Source organism: Littorina saxatilis, linkage group LG15 (genome assembly GCF_037325665.1).
Source record: "Littorina saxatilis isolate snail1 linkage group LG15, US_GU_Lsax_2.0, whole genome shotgun sequence".
Taxonomy (NCBI): Eukaryota; Metazoa; Mollusca; class Gastropoda; order Littorinimorpha; family Littorinidae; genus Littorina; species Littorina saxatilis.
In genome coordinates, this window is record NC_090259.1 from 33,935,649 (window position 1) to 33,955,648 (window position 20,000).

Here is a 20,000-nt window from a genome sequence, read left to right on the forward strand (position 1 = left end):
CGCAAGACGTTGACAGTACGGTTGACGGTTACGTTTGAAACACCTGCGTGTTTTTTCTGGTGCTGTCGATCATCATTACATGTCCTGCTTTTTGCCGCGAGAGTGTGCGGAGGGTGCACTCTAAACAAAAGTGTTCCACTCCTGAACACCCTTTCTGTAACCACTTCTGAACACCCTTTTAGTAGAACACTTTTGGAACACTTTTGGAACACAAAAAGTGTTCTATACACAAAAAAGTGTTCCAAAAGTGTTCCAAAAGTGTTCCAAAAGTGTTCACATCTGAACACTTTTAAGTGTTCACCCTGCTGTAACCACTTCTGAACACATAAAAGTGTTCAGGTCAACACTTTTAGAACACTTTTGGAACACTTTTGGAACACTTTTAGAACACTTTTAGAACACTTTTAGAACACTTTTGGAACACTTTTAGAACACTTTTAGAACACTTTTGGAACACTTTTGGAACACTTTTAGAACACTTTTGGAACACTTTTGGAACACTTTTAGAACACTTTTGGAACACTTTCATCCTGCACTGTCATACAATTCAGAAAGACATTAAAATCAAATTTTGTGAGCAAAGAAGCATTTTTAATTGACAAAAAGAAATGTCTGCAGCAGTCGCAGAACAAACGGGTCTGGGGTAGGAATTGTTGAACACATAATATACCGAGCAACAAAATTCGTCATTGTTTGATTGACAAAATCTTCATCAATTATAGAGTTAGAATTATTAAACTACAAAAGTTTAATGAAGGCATGTTTGACCTTGCTTTTGTGTGATTATTTTGATGCTGTGACTGTTTTAACACACAAGACAAGCAGGTTTATTGTAAAACACATAATGCGCGCTCGCAGCACGTGCAAGTAGAGCAGGAGAAATCTGATATGTGAGATGTGTTCACTAATGCATTAGCAACCAAAAGAGACCATGGCACGCTTGCTGCCAGTCTCACTTTTGAAACAGCCAGGATGCCAAGATTGACACCACCAAAATGCCAGGTCGATTTAAAGCTGGGGGTGATCCAGAAGCGCTGGCATGTGCTTTAAACGTGCATGTGTCAACAGTTTATCACCTTCTGCAATGTTCTGGTGACATTGGAAGCACTGCAGTTATGCAACGCGGTAGATTTTTTCGCATTACCCCAATAAGACAAGATCGCAATTTCCTTCCACAACGTCTTCGACATCGATTCAATTCAGCCGCTGACAATACCAGGAACATCACTGGTAGCAACCAGTGTCTGATCAGTGGCCAGAGAACGCGATGAAGGCTGACTGAGCGAGACCTCCAAAACTTCGTTTTGTCCCGTGTGTTGAAACAATCGCAGCATCAAAATACTCACGCAACAGCTGTGTCAAACATGCCTTCATCAAAATGTTGTGGTTTGATAATTCTAACTCCATAATTGTTCCGAGATTTTGTCAATGAAACATTGCAGAATTTGTTCGCGTTTCTTTTGTTGCTCGGTATATGTTGCTATTAAATAATATGAACGGAGCTCTGGTAAACCCCATCTTGAAAGTTCACACACGAAAGTCCGATAACAAAAACACCCTTCAGAGTTGGGAGGATTCCAGGCCCTTGGTCTTTGGTTTAGTTTTCAACTCGCTGTCCGGAACATCCTGTTCGAAATAAAAGTGAGTTTTAGAACATGATGCATTTCCAACTCTTAACAGGTTTGTGTTAAACGTTTGTACTTAATTGATAACACTGAAGTGTAAATCTTAACTAATAGTGGACTTCTTCTTGCTGTCAGCAGATCTCCAACAATCGCAGTTACAGGTAAACTTTTTTTTATTCCAGAACGGGCATAGGTCACATAACAGAGAACAAATACGTCACGTCCAATTCGCTCTCACCTTCCCAACACACAATGACACTCGCATGTACGCACATGCACACACGACTGAATGTAAAAAATAATCCCTCTTGAAGCAGGAGTCTGTCCCTAAGAACAAAAAGTAGAATTAAAATAGATCTTTCGCAAGGATTTCATTAGCGCGTGGCCACTCTGGAAAATGGCACTCTACAAATTGTTTATATAAGGTAAGCAGTAAACCGTACTGCTAATGTGGCGAGGCCTTGAGCACGCCCGTTTTCCTTAACTCGTTCTTAACCTATGTGAACCCAGGGAAAACACCTTGTCAACAATCACTGGAAGCCAAAGATCACTGTCGCAATTAATCGTGAACTCCGATGAGTTTTAGTTTAAAGAAAAGGGTGTCATATTGAATGCACCCTCTAGTAATCCGTTTGTAAAGAAACTACCTAAGTTTTGTTGGTTTGATCTAAATAATGAATTATAAGGAAATCATTTATTATGTAATGTATTCTATATTATAGAATGCATTCTATAACGTCCCGAACTGCCTTCTATGATAAAATGCATTCTATTTACACAAAATACCAAAATGCTTTTTATGATAGAATGCGTTCTTTAACGTCCTGAAATGCATTATAATTTATATGCATAATGTCCCGAAACTACAACAGGCCAGCCCCGCAAAGAAAAGCAGAACTACACACACACACACACACACACACACGCACAGAGAGAGAGAGAGAGAGAGAGAGAGAGAGAGAGAGAGAGAGAGAGAGAGAGAGAGAGAGAGAGACAGAGACAGAGAGAGAGAGAGAGAGAGACAGAGAGAGAGACAGAGAGAGAGACACACAGAGACAGAGACAGAGAGAAAGAGAGAGCTGTGTGTGAGAGTGTTTGTAGATCTGCTTTCGAAGCAGGGACCATACCGAGCTGGCCTGTAGAAGTTTTGTGGCGCTTTATGGAATGCATTCTATCATAAGAATGCATTCTATCATAAGAATGCATTGTTGGACGTTATAGAATGCATTCTATAATAGAATACATTTCTGGGCAAATGACAAGTATGATTGAATGCATTCTATATTAGACAATGTTTTCTATTTTATAGAATGCATTCTATAAATATAGAATGTGTTCTATGATATGGAATGCATTCTTTAATATAAAATGCATTCTAATTTCTATCATAATTTTCTAAAATATTTCATTATTTAGATCAAACTAACCAAAACTTACAAACGGATCGCTTTTAACTCACGTAATCTCAAGCTAAACCTACGTGAACCGAAGGAAAACACCTTGTCAGCGACCATTGGAGGCCAGCGATCACTGTCAAAACCAATCATAAACTCCGATGAGAATATTTTCAAAAGAAAAGGGTGTCATATTGAATGCACCCTGCATACACTGTTAGCGGCAATGGCAGATCCAAGCGGATCAGCAGCGTGTTGTCTGTTGGCCATGCTTTGACTAAAGCTGGCCTCAGTGTTTACGGCACTACTCTACCATAACGAATGGAAATTCTGAGTAGACTAAGTTCAGGAAAACATTTTATCATTGCAGGCCTCAGCACTCACTGAACTTAAAAATATGTATATTTTGTCCACTTTTTAAGGAGAAGACTGCAAAATAAGGCAGCATTCTCAAAATGTAACTGCGCTGTATCCCACAGAAAGCTTAAACTTACATGAAGTGCATCCACAAGGTTTCGTCGCATTACTGTTAGCTCCATCTCCAGAAAGTGAACTGCCTCAGCGAAGCAGTATGGTTCCTGCACACACAAGATGCATGTTAAGAAATCAAACACTATTTTACTGAAGTTCCACATCGTAGCAACACTGACAAGTGTTCTGATTCTCATACTTTTGTTTATTGTGAAACTGTGTATCAACATTTAGATTTCTGTCAAATGTGGAAGGAGAGGGGGCTGGCTGTGTGTGTGTGTGTGTGTGTGTGTGTGTGTGTGTGTGTGTGTGTGTGTGTGTGTGTGTGTGTGTGTGTGTGTGTGTGTGTGTCCACATATGAGTTTGGCGACTGTCTGGTGTGTTTTGCACGGAGATATTAATTTTGAAACAGAGTATTTCAGCAAATAGTATAATCAATGATTCCGCAACCGCCGGCACAATTGGCCTAGTGGTAAGGCGTCCGCCCGGTGATCGGGAGGTCGTGGCTTCGAACCCCGGCCGGGTCATACCTAAAACTTTAAAATTGGCAATCTAGTGGCTGCTCCGCCTGGCGTCTGGCATTATGGGGTTAGTGCTAGGACTGGTTGGTCCGGTGTCAGAATAATGTGACTAGGTGAGACATGAAGCCTGTGCTGCGACTTCTGTCTTGTGTGTGGCGCACGTTAAATGTCAAAGCAGCACCGCCCTGATATGGCCCTTCGTAGTCGGCTGGGCGTTAAGCAAACAAACAAACAAAACTTATCAGATCAATATTTCTCTGCAAAACTACACACTATATATGCAAATGCAGGACATGCGTACCTTGGTAAACACGTCTGGGTTGCCGTTAGTGCCTCCAGTTCATCCTCAGTGCAATTCAGAAGAAATGTGCGCAGGTTACGCCCACATCGATTCGCCACAAGGGCACATCAGCTCAAACGGCTTCCCAGTTCCCTGAAAGTGTGATAGATCTGTGAAATCAAATACAACCAAGCATGCATAGAATTATTCTAAATTGCGCACACAATCAACCTGGCCACTATTATGATGAATGTTGTTCATTAATGTATGCTGTTTTTAGCCTACCGCTTCACTTTATCTAGCGTGCAGATCGTACATCTATGATCTAACCAAAGGAAGAAGATCTAAGAATCCGAAAATCTGCAAATGTATTACTCTGACCACAGGCGGAAGGTATCGTTCACTGGACCACCATTATAATTATAAGGAACCCCTGGACATACAAGTATAACAATAACACAAAACCAAGCACATCAACCAGAATAAAAAATCAACATCAAATTGAAATAGAGTTTATTTACCAACGCAGAACTAATGTAAAAGGTCCACTGATCAGCTGAAACCGTTGCGACAGCAAAATTAGAGAAATTGTCTTCAAACATCCACAGATACAAGTAACAGGAACATGTTACAACAAAAATACGAGTGACTAAGCTTAGATGAATTAATACAAAATCTCAGCAAGCAACTTACAGATTACAATCGGAAATCCTGAGCCAAATCAACGCAGCGACAACGCAGACAGGTCCACAGATCTAAAAGTGTCAACGTTCTTTTTTGGTCCAGCTGAAGCATGATGGGACAATTAGTAACATTATTAAATTGTAAAAATAAAAATGCTAAATACTTACCGCTTATTAGATGTCTCAGATGAAATAAATGTTTGATGAAAAAATATAAGCACAACACGATTAAAAACAAAAACAAAAAAACGTCCCGCAGCGGTCTAGGGGGTATAAAAATTATATACTCTAAGCGACGCTAGATCCCGACGAGTCTCCGTAGCTCAATCGGTAGAGCGCTGACATGGCAAGGCGAAGATCTCGGGTTCGAATCTGCTCATGGCCCAAGTATTTTTAATGTATTATTTTATTCGGATCATGACTAAAAGACGAAGTGGAACACTTGTTGAACACGTGTGTTCACCTGGTGTTCCACTGTGCAAAAAAGTGTTTACCATGTGTTCCAAAAGTGTTCAGGTAGCAGAAGATGCTTCAGGATAACACATTGAGAACACTTTCTGTGTTCCAAAAGTGTAAAAATGTGTTCACCCTAACACTTTAAGTGTTCACCCTAAACACTTTCAGTGTTCTCAAAGTGTTATAAAATTTAGAGTGTGGGAGGGTGGTGAACCTCTGTACATAAAGGGAAAGTTTGTGTGCGCGCCTGTGTGTGTTTTTAATCTGAGACAAATCTCGCCAATGTTTTTACAGAGTGACGTTAAATAAACGATTTTATCATCATCATTATTTTTGCCGCGAGGCGTCATGCTGCTTGCTTGAAAAAAACATGTTGGTGTCTGTTTGTCCAGGAATAGATCGAACGGTCGATTCAGGATGGGTTCCTGCATGCGTCAGACGCAGTTGGTGATTACTTAAAATGGGCGTCTGTGACTGAAGGTCATTTTCTTTCCGAAACGCGGACGAGCAGGCATGCAAACGCGAGCTGGTGTGTGTGGTTACGGTTCCACCAGGATATACCTGCAAGAGTACTAGCTCTCAGGGCCACAGGCAGTGTCAAAAATAGAGGCATGTACACAAATAGGCGCAAAACGCACGCACACGCAAGCAGGGCAAATAGGTCAACAAAGACGCATTGCTTCGAACACACACACGCACAGATGCACAAACAGACACGACACACATGAATACACACGCATACAAAACCAACGACAACAACACAGACGACAGACAGAAAGAGAATTGGATATTTCTTTTGGTTATTATTGAGCGGATTGTTAGTGAATGGCTGGCGAAGCAAGTCGAATTACGTCTGCAGTAAGACAAACCAACCGAGGCGTTCAGTTTCTCTGTCTACAGCCATAACTTTCACCAATAGCTTCCGCCTGCTACTGCTGTTTGTCTCTTCATTATCGTAATAAGTTAATAGCCACGCATGGTTACAAGGCATTGCTGATTACTGATGATCGAATGCTGAGCTTTCGCCGATGAGAGCTTTGGAACAAACATAAAGTAGAATGAGACCAGTGTGTGTGTGTGTGTGTGTGTGTGTGTGTGTGTGCGTGCGTGCGTGCGTGCGTGATTGCGCGCGCGTGTGTGCGTGTGCTTGTATGTATGTGTGTGTGTGTGTGTGTGTGTGTGTGTGTGTGTACATATCGCGGTTAATATAATCCTAGACATGTACACAAGAAGCAGAGGGAAATTTACTTTTATTCCATCGATGAACCATCCTGCTTTCATTTCAGGGGAAAGAAATCTTGCGGGATGTGCCACGACAAGAAAAACATTCGCTCATTGGACAACCTGTGGCGCCGGATGCAGAAAGCGACCAATCAGATGCGCCTTGTCAACCTGCGACATCACATGATCACCAAAGTGATGATGGAAGCCCGGATGCAGGCAAGGGAAAGGGAGAGAGAGAAACTGCACCAGAAGAAAGAAAAACTGTTTGCTGGTGTGCTCAAGCCGGGCTGGGGGACAGCTGTGCGCGGTGTTTGAAACCCTTTTGTTTTGAAGTGGGAGAATAGACGATGTTTGGAACGAACTCTGTCGGGTTTGTATAGCCTGAATGTGAATAATGAATATTATCATCATCCCCTGACTGGGACAGTCGTCGGAGGGACATGAGGGCTGAGGAGGCAGAGACCCTTCTCCAGGCTGTTCTGTTGGGGTACTGTCGACAGGTCAGGAAGCTCATCTGCGTCCATTCTTTAACGTTGTTGGACCAGCTCTTCCATAGATTTCCACGTCTGCGTCCTCCTTCGACGGTGTCTTGTGGTATGATTTTAGAGAGGCCGGGTGTCATGCCTTGTGACGTGGCCGAACCACACCAACTTCCGACGCTTGACGGTTGCTGAAGTTTTTGAGTTAAATATACTTTTTGCTTTTAAAACTTTCCCACGTGACATAATAGGCCAGTCACTAGCGAGGGTTGTGTCTGAAACACTTAGACAAGAAGCATGCATGGAAAGTTTGCCTCAATTCTCTTGACTATTCTCACTTTCACAACCAATGCAAACCCGACAGAGTTATTTCTGAAATTCGTCTATTCCGTGTGGATTTCTGCCCGAGTGGTGGTGCTAGTGGTATAGTGTAGTGTGGTGCTAGTGCTATAGTGTAGTGTGGTGTAGTTGCGGTGGTGTGGGCGTGTACGTGTGTGTGTGTGTGTGTGTGTGTGTGTGTGTGCGTGTGTGCGCGCGTGTGTGTGTGTGTGTGTGTGTGCGTGTGTGTGCTGTGTGTGTGTGTGTGTGTGTGTGTGTGTGAGAGAGAGAGAGAGAAACCCTGAGAGAGAGAGAGAGAGAGAGCGTGTGTGTGTGTTGTGTGTGTGTGTGTGTGTGTGTGTGAGAGAGAGAGAAACCCTGAGGGAGAGAGAGAGAGAGAGAGAGAGAGAGAGAGACAGAGACAGAGAGACAGAGAGACAGAGAGATATCAACCTTTACAAGGAACATGTCATGGTTCCAAACGCTTCCAAATTATATTTCAAATCTTCTAGAATGCCTTCAGTTGTCTCAATGAAGTGGGTGTAAGGATCCTTGACTGATCTGCGAAGAATGCGAAATACAACCTAGTACGAGGCCTTCGAAGGTTAGGGAAACAATCTTTCAAAATGCTGAAGCGGTGTCTGGATGACGAGAAGCGGGTCGTTGTGCGGGCGACTTGAATGCAATTAATCCTGTTGAAGAGATAATACGGTCGCTTAAGTTATACCATAAGATTCTGCGTTACAAATAATGCTACCTTCACTTTGCAAAAGCATGTGTTTTAAAAGCTTAATTAAATGGCATAAGACATGCAAAGAAAGAGACCTCTTTGTGGGCTACTTCCACTGGATTGCTTCCCTTGTTTGTGCACGTGATGAGGTTAGCAGGTCGCTACATCATAGAGGGCCCTGGCCGCGGTGCCCCCAGGCAGTGTGTAACTGCTGCTGATATCTTCAAAAAACAACGGCAGCGTAATTCGGCTGGTTGATTAGTACGGATTTTCACAAATCCCCAACATATTAAAATAGTGACGACACTTGGTGACAAATTATTCAGTGTGGGGGATGGATTATTTTACAACCGAAAATCCACCGTATAGATTGTTTAAGGCCACATCCCTACAGTCCGCAACTGTAGGGATCGAGACCCGCGTGACTGACGTCATCGTGTCTTTCTAAGGAAGGCTTCTCTGCCTGGGACTTTACACTTGAGGACGATGACGTCAAGAATAATTAATTATGCAGGAATCGTTTTGTCATATGACCAGCTAGACCAACAGCCTCGTCCTGGACGAGTGAGCAGACCGATATCTAAATGTGACTGTTATTAAGCACACCGGGATGATGCACCAGAGGACCTACCGTGTGCAAACACCAGCTCCAAACAAATCAGTCACACTCTCTATGGCTGTCAGAGAGGAATGGAACCGATTTTGGAGGGAAAAGCTCGAACGGTTACAGTGCAGCCTTCAAAATAAATAAAGTTTGATAACTACAGGCAGGGGAGATAACACCCAATACCGACAGTTACCAGAGTGCTGGGGGAGACACATGGCACAAACATATGAAAGATAGATGAACATTTTTACATTTAGTCAAGTTTTGAATAAATTTTTTAACGTAGAGGGGGGAATCGAGACGAGGGTTGTGGTGTATGTGTGTGTGTGTGTGTGTGTGTGTCTGTCTGTGTATGTGTGTAGAGCGATTCAGACCAAACTACTGGACCGATCTTTATGAAATTTGACATGAGAGTTCCTGGGAATGATATCCCCGGACATTTTTTTCTTTTTTTCGATAGATACCTTTGATGACGTCATATCCGGCTTTTTGTAAAAGTTGAAGCGCCACTGTCACACCCTCATTTTTCAATCAAATTGATTGAAATTTTGGCCCAGCAATCTTCGACGAAGGCCGGACTTCGGTATTGCATTTCAGCTTGGTGGCTTAAAAATTAATTTATGACTTTGGTCATTAAAAATCAAATTGTAAAAAAAACCAATTGTTTTTAAAACGATCCAAATTTACGTTTATCTTATTCTTCATCATTTTCTGATTCCAAAAACATATAAATATGTTATATTTGGATTAAAAACAAGCTCTGAAAATTAAAAATATAAAAATTATTATTAAAATAAAATTTCCGAAATCGATTTAAAAACACTTTCATTTTATTCCTTGTGGGTTCCTGATTCCAAAAACATATAGATATGATATGTTTGGATTAAAAACACGCTCAGAAAGTTAAAAAGAATAGAGATAAAGAAAAGCGTGCTAGCCTTCTCAGCGCAACTACTACCCCGCTCTTCTTGTCAAGTTCACTGCCTTTGAATCGAGCGGTGGACTGACGATGCTACGAGTATACGCTCTTGCTGTAAAAAATGCAGTGAGTTCAGTTTCATTTTGTTAGTTCGACAGCTTGACTAAATGTTGTAATTTCGCCTTACGCGACTTGTTCATGCTTGCCAAAAACCAATTAGTTGTGCCGTGCCGTTTGGGTTATGTGCCCCTTTATTTTCAAACATTTTTAAAAACCTGAACGTCCCAATTTGAGGCTATTTTTGTAAGTGTAGTTAACGGTTTGTCCTAAGATCCTAACCTCAAACAAAAATGGATAAGTAATATGGGACAATGCCTAATTACTAAACATGAATCAAGTTCAGTCATTTGTGATGAATTTTTGAATATTGCGTTTCAGATTTTATATTAGGGTTGCACTACTATATTTGGACACATCTACATTAACCTGACTTGTAATGTGTGCGTTTGTGTGTGTTTTTCTCGCTGAACATATTTCAAAACATGCGATATATTAAATGGAATGTTGACGTTTTGCCAAAACATGTTTACGATGCCACAACACAAAATGTCTGTGAAAATACAAAAGATATTCCGCATTGTTTTGTCTTGGGTTGTCGTGTATTGTCTTGTAATATCTTTTCTTTTCTTCTCTTGTGTATTGTCTTGTCTTGTCGTGTTTTGTATGTCATTGTATTGTATTGTATTGTATTGTATTGTATTGTATTGTATTGTATTGTAGTGTCCTGTACTGTATTGTAGTGTCCTGTATTGTACTGTACTGTATTGTATTGTATTGTTTAGTATTGTTTAGTATTGTTTAGTATTGTATTGTATTATATTGTATTGTATTGTATTGTATTGTATTGTATTGTATTGTATTGTATTGTATTGTTTCCTGACCTACCCTGATGCCGGTCTTTGCTGTAAATTCTTACCAGATTAATAAAGCAGATTGTTCTATTCTGCAGGCAGCTTAAATTTGACATTGATTTGTGTGGGATTATGTTGTACAATTTTGTCACAGTCGTTTTAAAAAATAATTTCAAGTAACACTTGTCCGCATGTGTGTGTGTATGTGTGTGTGTGTGTGTGTGTGTGTGTGTGTGTGTGTGTGTGTGTGTGTGTGTGTGTGTGTGTGTTGAATTAAACGCACAACATTCCTCACATGTACGATTGTGTACTTCATGTCAGGTACAGTACGTAAACGCACAGTGTCTGTTCTTTGTGGATGAATGCACAGGAATGCGGCGCTTGATTATTGATGACATTGTAATTTAAAGGGATGATGTGTCTTGAGCTGGACTTACCTGCTTTGTCCCTACGCATCTATATATATATGCTATCTTTTACTTTGTCAAAAATAATAACACAACTATTGGAACGTAAAATTCAGGACAAAACAGAACATTCACAAGATGAATTTACGAAATTACTTCTTTGAAAAATGCCCACTGTGCACCGAGAAAACACAGGCTGTTCATTGTCGGTATTTCTAATTATCCAATTATCATGTCAAAGTTCATTCCGCCGCAAATAAAGAAAAAAATCACATTTGAAGTTGTGCGGACACCGACAAGTACCAGTTGTCAGTGTTTAAATCACTGCCGCTACAGGACACACACACGTACACCAAACCATCTCAAATACTCAAACTGAACTCAAAAAAATAAATAAATCCAGAACTTCATCCACAAAAACACTTCATCCACAAAAGCAAGCGTCGTGGATTCATAAAAGTGCTGAGATTGTGTGTTTGCCTCACTGTACACAACATCTGCTGACAATGTGTGCCAGCAGTAGATGTTTGACACGTGGTATAGAGTATCTTTAACAGACCACTACTTTGTGAAGCGGAACAGAGTTTGACATGTACACCTTACCGATTGAATCAGGTGGTGTCAGAAGCACATTGAACTAGAGTAGTATTCATAGACTTGTGGTGTTGTCCAATACCCAAAACAATTTATACGAGTAACGCCTGTGCCATCGCTGGGAAATTCGGGTCGCTTCCTCCCACTTGGCACGTAAAAGACCTCGGTCATTCTGCCATACTAAGTGCAGATTCCTATGACGGCTTACTAGTGCCAAAACCTCATAATTGTAATTATCAAGGAATTTTCCCTTGATAATTACTATTTTCACGTGTTAATTACTAATTTTCCCGGGAAAATTACTAACTTTCACCTGTTAATTACTAATTTTTAGTTTTGGCTCACTTCCTGACGGATTGCTAGTGCCAAAACTAAAAATTAGTCATTTTCCCGTGAAAATTACTAATTATCCCGTGAAAATGAGTAACTAACGATTAAAAACAGTAACTGACAGCGTTAATTAGTAATTATCACGTGATAATGGGTAACCCCAGGTTTTGGCACTAGTAAGCCGTCATAGATTCCACCTAACCACATGTACACCTGTGTATCTCATCTAAAGTCTGGGTAACACCCGGGAACATGCCCCACAGGGGCGGAGCAGTTAAGCCAGAGGGGAAGGGGGGGGGGGGTTACAACCTGGGGTCCAGGAGAAGATCCCTTGTGGGGTACAGGGGCAAGGCCGCATTGGGGAGTCTGGGGGGCTTTGCCCCCCTGAAGCTGAAGAGTTTTAGCTATTTTATGAACAGATTATGGCTTATCCTTGATTTTAAACATGATCAACAGGTGTCAGCAGCCACTCATTATTTCTTTTAAAGTTAGTATTAAACCTTTTTTTTGGGGGGGGGGGACAGCCGGGGGGGGGGGGGGGGGTTCCGGAACCCCTGTAACCCCCCCCCCCCCCTCTAATCCGCCCCTGCCCCGAATTGTTTCCCCGCGAGGGCGTAAAACAACATAATCATCACCTGTAGCTGGTGGTGATAATAGCAAGGGAACCAGCAACATTGTACCAGAAAGAGTGATTGGCGGTGGTGGTTGAGGTCATACAGTAGAACCTTGATGTACAGTTTTACACTCAGATAATGTACATTGCCATAGTAATATGTTTTATTGAGTAAATGGGACCACTACTTTTGTAGTGTCTATCCCGAATGTTAAAAACAAAAAGTAGCATCATTGGCACCGGGGACGCCAGTTACACTAGCAGTAGTAGTTCTAGGAGTTGCAGTAGCAGCAGTAGCAGCAATAGGAATAACGAAAGGAGACAACCAGGACATAACAACAGCCCCGATGAAAACTGATAAGAGAATCTGGCATATAAACGCCCAGTTCACAGTACAGTAGTACTTAACACCTTGACACGACATAGATAAAGAACGTTTCAAGCCTTTTATACCTGACACTAAAAAGATTAATTTGACATTCGTTAACGCCTGGCCAAATTCCAGGTATGTGAATCAAGCGATCAGTTTTCCCCCCAGTCGTTGCCTGGTAAATGGCGCCTGTTGAAGTCACTCTGAAGCATGGTATTAATTGGGCCCAGTCGACTTCGCGAAGCTCTCTGCACAAATCTTTGGCATTGCATTTTGGGTAAAAACGACCTCGCGAAGTCTACGAGAAGGCAACTTCGGGCTCAATTAAGGACAACCTTAACATTGTCGCGCGCGATACGACTTAAAACGTGAAGGTAGCTTACACATACTTTTCTTTCCGTGTAAATGATCGTGTAATCCCTCACACATCTGTCAAGGCCTTTACATTGGACATTGTATACTATCACTTGTACAAACCAGAAACCCACAGCTTTGCTGCTCTCTGCGGAGATTAGGAATTTTCCAATCAATCATTTTCGTAATTGACACCTATGTTAATCTGCGAAAATCAATTCAGCAAAAATGTGCTCTCTGCATATAGGAACGAGCCAGACTTTAGATTGTTGGTATTTGTCCAACTGGAAAAATGATCATTTCCCAGGGAAAAGACTTGACAGATCAGTGGTAGCTTATATTCTCGAATACACTGGAAAGAATGTTTTGTTGAAAACTAATTCTGCCTTCGTTTCACGTTTCATGTCAAAGTCAGGTATGTGGATCACGTGATCCGTTTTCCCTCCAGCCGTGGCCCGCTACCTGTTAATCCACCCTGACATTGTCACGCGCGATAAGGCTTAGAGGTAGCTTAAAGGGGCACTGTCCACGTGGGACTAAACAATATGTTTTCCGTCTTGTAACTACCAGTGAATTTTTCACGAACAGAAACATTCGTGTTAGTGAGATCAAAGAAACAAACAACTCTACGATAGACAACAACAGTAAGTAAGATCTCATGGCACGTGATAACATAACAAATCATTGAACTAAACAAGTGACTTTCTTCTTCATTTTTCATTATTTGTTTCATTTTAAGTCACTTCTTTCGGTGGAGTCCTTCAAGGCAGTGAAAAAGGCGACACAAGCCCCATACCATGAGTTTTAGTGATCAAAATTCCACTGTTGAAAATGCAGATGATGATATGCCTCAAGCAGGTGTTCTTGATTGCGAATTAAATGACATGTTTCTTACAGTTGATGAGGTCAAAGAAATTATCAAAGGCCTTGATCAAAGGAAAGCCACTGGTAGACTTTTGATAGCTGCTGTTGGTGTTATAGTAGAACCTCTGACGCAACTGTTTAACAAAGGCTCCACTATAGATCCCAGCTTGTGAAAGACGTGTGGAGACTGCACCTTTAACGCAATGAAAAGGGCAACGTAGACGTGTGGAGAGTGTACCTTTAACGCAACGAAAAGGGCAAGGTAATCCCTGTGTCGGTGCAGCGATCATGACTGAGAAACGTTCCGAGGGCCTGAGTGTGCTGGCGTCTGCACCGCGTCTTAATGACAAACGAAAGGTGAGTCTACTTATGTATGACTACAAGTTAATTGAAAAATAGCATTTTAGTGAAAGAGAGAGAGAGAGAGCGAGAGAGAGAGAGAGAGAGAGAGAGAGTGTGTGTGTGTGTGTGTGTGTGTCAGTGTGTGTGTGTGCATGTGTGTGGCAGTGAGAGAGAGTGTGTGTGTGTGTGTGTGTGTGTGTGTGTGTGTGTGTGTGTGTGTGTGTGTGTGTGTGTGTGTGTGTGTGTGTGAGAACGAACGAACGAACGAACGAACGAACGAACGAACGAACTTTATTAGCCTACTCAAGGATGGAGATTTTAGGCTCACGCCTAGTCTTACAATCTGCCCCTGCTAAACTAAGACATAAAAATAAAGACAATAAAAGGACAATTGTCAATCGCAATCATACAGTATTACTAATTACAACATTACCTATACGAATACATAATGCATGATAGAACATTGAAATGTACATGTATGTCAATATAATACCAAGGAAAAGAAAAGTCGACTCGCAGAGAGAGAGAGAGAGAGAGAGAGAGAGAGAGAGAGAGAGAGAGAGAGAGAGAGAGAGAGAGTGTGTGTGTGTGTGTGTGTGTGTGTGTGTGTGTGTGTGTGAGAGAGAGAGCGAGAGTGTGTGTGTGTGTGTTTGTGTGAGAGAGAGAGAGAGTGTGTGTGTGTGTGTGTGTGTGTGTGTGTGTGTGTGTGTGTGTGTGTGTGTGAGAGAGAGAGAGAGAGAGAGAGAGAGAGAGAGAGAGAGAGAGAGAGAGAGAAAGTGTGTGTCACACAGAATAATAAAGCTGTCCCACACCACGAGATAACCCAAACTTGCCCATCGATAAGCCACTGCAAAACAAAACAAAAAGTGAAACTCGCGTGCAAGCAAAATGCGCCAGGGTGTTCGACTTATACCTATTGGGAATATGATTTATTGATACGAAAAGTGTCATACGTGTGCCGCGAACTTTGTGTTGTGCGATTTTATCAGCTCCGGTAGAGTACCAGGGGACTCTGTAGAATGAGTTTCAGCGTGTATATGTACCAAATATTCCCTGTTTGCGCGCAAGACTTGCATTGCTAAATTACATATCAAATTATAGTCGGTAGTGTGTGTGTGTGTGTGTGTGTGTGTGTGTGTGTGTGTGGTAGTGTGTGTGTGTGTGTTAGTGTGTTAGTGGGTGTGTGTGTGTTAGTGTGTTAGTGGGTGTGTGTGTTAGTGTTAGTGTGTGTGTGTGTGTGCGTGTGAATGTGTGTTAGTGTGTGTATGTGTGTGTGAGTGTGTGTGTGTGTGTGTGTGTGTGTGTGTGTGTGTAGTTACTTACGTGAGTGCACTCGTGTGTATGTGCCAGTTTTGAGTATTATGTGTAAAGAACATGAACACCACATTTATCCTATCAAAAATAAATGATATAGGAAAAGGTTGCCTCAAATTGAAAAACTCGCTTTTGCTGGTATTTTAATATAGTTTTGTTTTAAACACTCGTGTAAATCTGGTATCACACAGCAAACCATCTCAATAATCCACTTGCACTGGAACAACGTCGATTGTCGGAGTGCAGTGGGTGGGGCGAGCAATGTACTACAGAAATATAAAAGCGATACTGCTGACAGTGAACCATTACACAGATGAATATCGATTTTGCGTCAAGCATACAGCACGTGCAACTTTTTGAAGCTTTACTTAAATGAGGTCATATTGGTTCATTTGAATTACTCTCTCTCTCTCTCTCTGTCTGTCGGTCTGTCTGTCTGTCTGTCTGTCTGTCTGTCACTCTCTCTCTCTCTCTTGTTTGAAGTGTGTGTGAGCGTGAGTTTGAGTGTGTGCGTGTCTGTGTGCGTGTCTGTGTGCATGTCAGTGTGTGTGTGTGTGCGTGTGTGCAGTGTGTGTGTGTGCGTGTGTGCAGTGTATGTGTGTATGTGTGTGTGTGTGTGTGGGAGTGTGTGCAGTGTGTGTGTGTGTGTGCTTGCGTGTGTGTGTGTGTGTGTGTGTGTGCGTGCGTGCGTGTGCGTGTGTGTGCGTGTGTGTGTGCGTGTGTGTGCGTGTGTGTGTGTGTGTGTGTGTATGTGAGTACTGACGGCGTTTAATGTCTCACCACTGTAATTTCTCATGCTTGAAATAATACTGTTAATTTGATTTGAAATTATGCGTTATAATGTGTCCTTTATAGTTATATATGAAGTCTTATATCGCGCGCGTATCTCCAGACTCAGGTGTTCTGTCATGACAGAGAGAGTCTATCTCTTTCTACATGTACAAGGCCAGTTAAATTCTGTCACAATGTGACGGTAAAAATCATTACATTTTCATTCTAAATATTCAAAACTAATCTTATATTGTGTGGCCGGCCAAACACTAAACTAATTTTTGCATTTTCTTTTTCAACGACGGTCACATCATCTCTTCTTCTGCTCGACTGATCAGCCCGACACGTTCAGCTTCTGTCTGCTGAAATCATAACGCACAATTATTGTCTCCCCTTTTCTTCAGGACCGGCTTTCAACAGATCCTAATGACTTCCATCAGCCCCGGGCTTCCTAATAACACCAACGCCATTTTCCAGAAGCTGAGAGAAGCCATTGAATCCGGTCACGTGATCAGTGTGGAGGAACTCTTGGCAAAAGAGTGGACCCAGGGAGACAATCGGAACTCTGCTCTTTTTGAATTCGCTGTAAAGAGCAGACAACTGAACGTGATCAGATGCTTGCTTCGGCACGGAGTAGTTCCCCTTAGGGAATCACCGATATTTTCTGCAATACAAAAGGTGAGTGTGTAAGGAGGGGAGGAGTGTGGGATGGTGAGGACAGCAATGGATTAGGAGTTGAAATCGACAGTGTGTGTGTGTGTGTGTGTGTGTGTGTGTGTGTGTGTGTGTGTGTGTTAGTGTTAGTGTGTGTGTGTGTTAGTGTGTGTCTGTGCCGTGTGTGTGTGTGTCTGCGTGTTTGTTAGTGATGTGTGTGTCTGTGTGTGTTAGTGTGTGTACGTGCGTGTGTGTGTGTGTGTGTACGTGCGTGTGTGTGTGTGTCAGTGAGTGTGTGTGTGTGTTTGTGTGTGTGTGTGTGTGTGTGTGTGTGAGAGAGAGAGAGAGAGAGAGAGAGAGAGAGTGTGTGTGTGTTTATCCGTGTGTGCACTAACATAAATGACTTGGTAACCCTTGTCTTGACTGTGAGTCTGTCACAAGTCAATGACTAAACAACGCTCCAGGTTTGCAGCCACACATCACCGAAATCATCATTATTTCCGCAGATCGAAGCCCTTCAAGTGGTACTGGCGGAAAGACACAGCGTGCATGTGACGTCATCCACTCTAAAAACACCCCTGCACGTGGCAGTTACAGTCAACACCGCCGCCATTCCCATCCTCGTTAGCGCCGGATGTGACGTCACAACACGTGACGGCGTGCAAGGGGACACCCCCCTTCACACAGCCTGCACCAAGTTCCAAGAAGACGCTATCTTGCTGCTCATGCAGGCCGGAGCGCACCTCAACACACAGAACTGGCGATGTAGGTCACCTCTGCATTGTCTTTTACACCACAGCCACCATCGCCACGACTTTCACAGCAAGTCTCGCCGAGATCTCGCCCGATGTCTCGTCCACGTGGGTATGACGATGGTGACGTCATCATCGCGTCACCAAAGTCTCGGTCAAAGGAACTCGCAAGATAACAGAGTGTATGACGTGTATCGTCGTCTGCTGAAAGAAACTCGTCGATCAATATCCTCCTTGCAGCATCTGTGTCGCGTCACAGTGAGGGGGTTGTGTGAAGGGGGAGGGGGGAGGAGAGGGGGGAATGGCGGAGGGGAGGTAAGCCTTGCCGCGGTGATAGAAAAGTTGGAAGTTTCTTGTTATCTGAAGGAGTACCTGCTGTACAAGCAGCATGTTTTTGACAGAGCTGCTTTTCACCCTGAGACAACTAGAGTGCTTGATGACTGGATATCAAACATTTAAAGAAAATCATTCGCAAGAAAATGAGCAGCTCACTTAAGAAACAACAAATACACACAAACGCAAACACACACATACACACACACACACACACACGCGCGCACGTACCCTCACACAAACGCACACGCACACGTGCACACACACACACACACACACACACACACACGCACACACACATAACCTTCCCAAACTCTAAGCTGAGAGATAGCAACAGAGAGACACACCAGTATGAAACAGTAATCGAGAAACTTCAAAGCATCGCAAACATTTTGTGCGGTGATTTCGACCAAGATAGTTCTTTCGGACAAAAGTTTGGACAAAAACATGTTTGCTCCATGCATATTTTACAGTGTTCATGACGATGTACCTCATCCGGTATCATATTGATGTAAATTTACCTCGTTCAACTGACATTAATATACCTCGTTCAGTGTTATTCTCACATCAATGTTCCATCTTCAAAATAATGATACGAGCGTAACGTCATTGTACCTTGTTCGGTATCATGCTATTGGTGCTAACAGTGGAATCATTCTATAAGCACTGAAGTAGTGCGTATGTTTGTGAATGTGTAATAGTCGGATATGTGTGCGTGCGTGTGTGTATTTGTGTGTGTGTGTGTGTGTGTGTGTGTGTGTGTGTGTGTAAGTGTAAGTGTTCTGTGATCTTATGGCTGCTGTCATCAGAATTGTTAATAGAGATTTTCATCGCAGCAGTTATCTTTCATGGGCTTATCTTTCCAAAGGGTTACAGGATTCACAAAACTTGACTCTTGAAACCCACGGTTGTTGGTGATTTTTTTTCATCGGGCGCAACAGATATGCCAAATAAATAAATATATTTATGATAAATATCCTCATTATTATAATCAAAATTATAAAAATTATACACCTGTTTAACAAAAATTTTATTAAAAAAAAAATTGTATTGCCTAGTTAATTTGAGTGTCAAAATTGAAATGAAAGAAGGTCTGTTCAAATGGGTTTTTTCTCAGTCATTTGCACAGTCATCATATTTGTTTTCAGAACAATTTCTTCCTGTACACCTGCTTGCTTTTATGTATCACGTGGCGAAAATTGTACAGTAGGCCCTACATGCTGTTATCTCTGTGTCAACACGTGAACTATCTTTCGCTCCAAAAGTTCACACACACACACACACACACACTCACACACATACACACTTAAACAGACAGACACACAGACACACACACACACACCCAATCACTGAAACACACATACCGTGCACACATACACACTCAAACAGACAGACAGACAGACAGACACACACACACACACACACACACACACACACACACACACACACACACACACGGAATATGGGTGTTATGTTCATAGAGCAGATATGAAAGCATTATTAAAGCAGCTCTTTTTTACCACACATTGTAAAAGCTAACCAAACTTAACGGAAACCTTACTCTTCTAGACCATTACAAGAACTCTGTAGCTACGTACTGGGCCCGTATGCATGAACTAGAAGTAAGAAACACTGGAAGTAGAGGCCTCTTTTCGAAGTGGGAACTCCCGAAGTCAACTTTCTA

The 20,000-nt window shown here is 42.2% G+C and overlaps 2 protein-coding genes and 1 long non-coding RNA gene across 4 annotated transcripts in view; 2 read left to right on the plus strand and 1 right to left on the minus strand.

Annotated features, from left to right (window-relative positions):
* The window catches only part of LOC138949138 (uncharacterized), a 23,926-nt gene extending 13,195 nt beyond the window's left edge, over positions 1-10,731 (plus strand). For both annotated transcript variants that reach the window (XM_070320900.1, XM_070320899.1), the window contains exon 3: positions 6,717-10,731. In XM_070320900.1, coding sequence (XP_070177001.1) covers positions 6,717-6,969 — 253 coding nt within the window. In that variant the 3' untranslated portion in view covers positions 6,970-10,731. The remainder of the gene's footprint in view (positions 1-6,716) is intronic.
* On the minus strand, positions 570-5,309 carry LOC138949137 (uncharacterized). Its single transcript, XR_011450172.1, has 4 exons — positions 4,985-5,309; positions 4,313-4,444; positions 3,514-3,597; positions 570-1,626 (listed from the first exon to the last, which is right to left on the minus strand). It is a non-coding gene; the product is annotated as an uncharacterized lncRNA (long non-coding RNA).
* Positions 10,732-13,790: 3,059 nt separating the features above from the next.
* Positions 13,791-19,707, plus strand: LOC138949139 (protein PhlB-like). The gene is made up of 3 exons (XM_070320902.1): positions 13,791-14,507; positions 16,982-17,255; positions 17,738-19,707. Exons 1-3 carry the CDS (start codon positions 14,494-14,496, stop codon positions 18,440-18,442), a joined length of 993 nt encoding a protein of 330 aa, XP_070177003.1. The 5' UTR covers positions 13,791-14,493; the 3' UTR covers positions 18,443-19,707.
* The last annotated feature ends 293 nt before the right edge of the window (positions 19,708-20,000 follow it).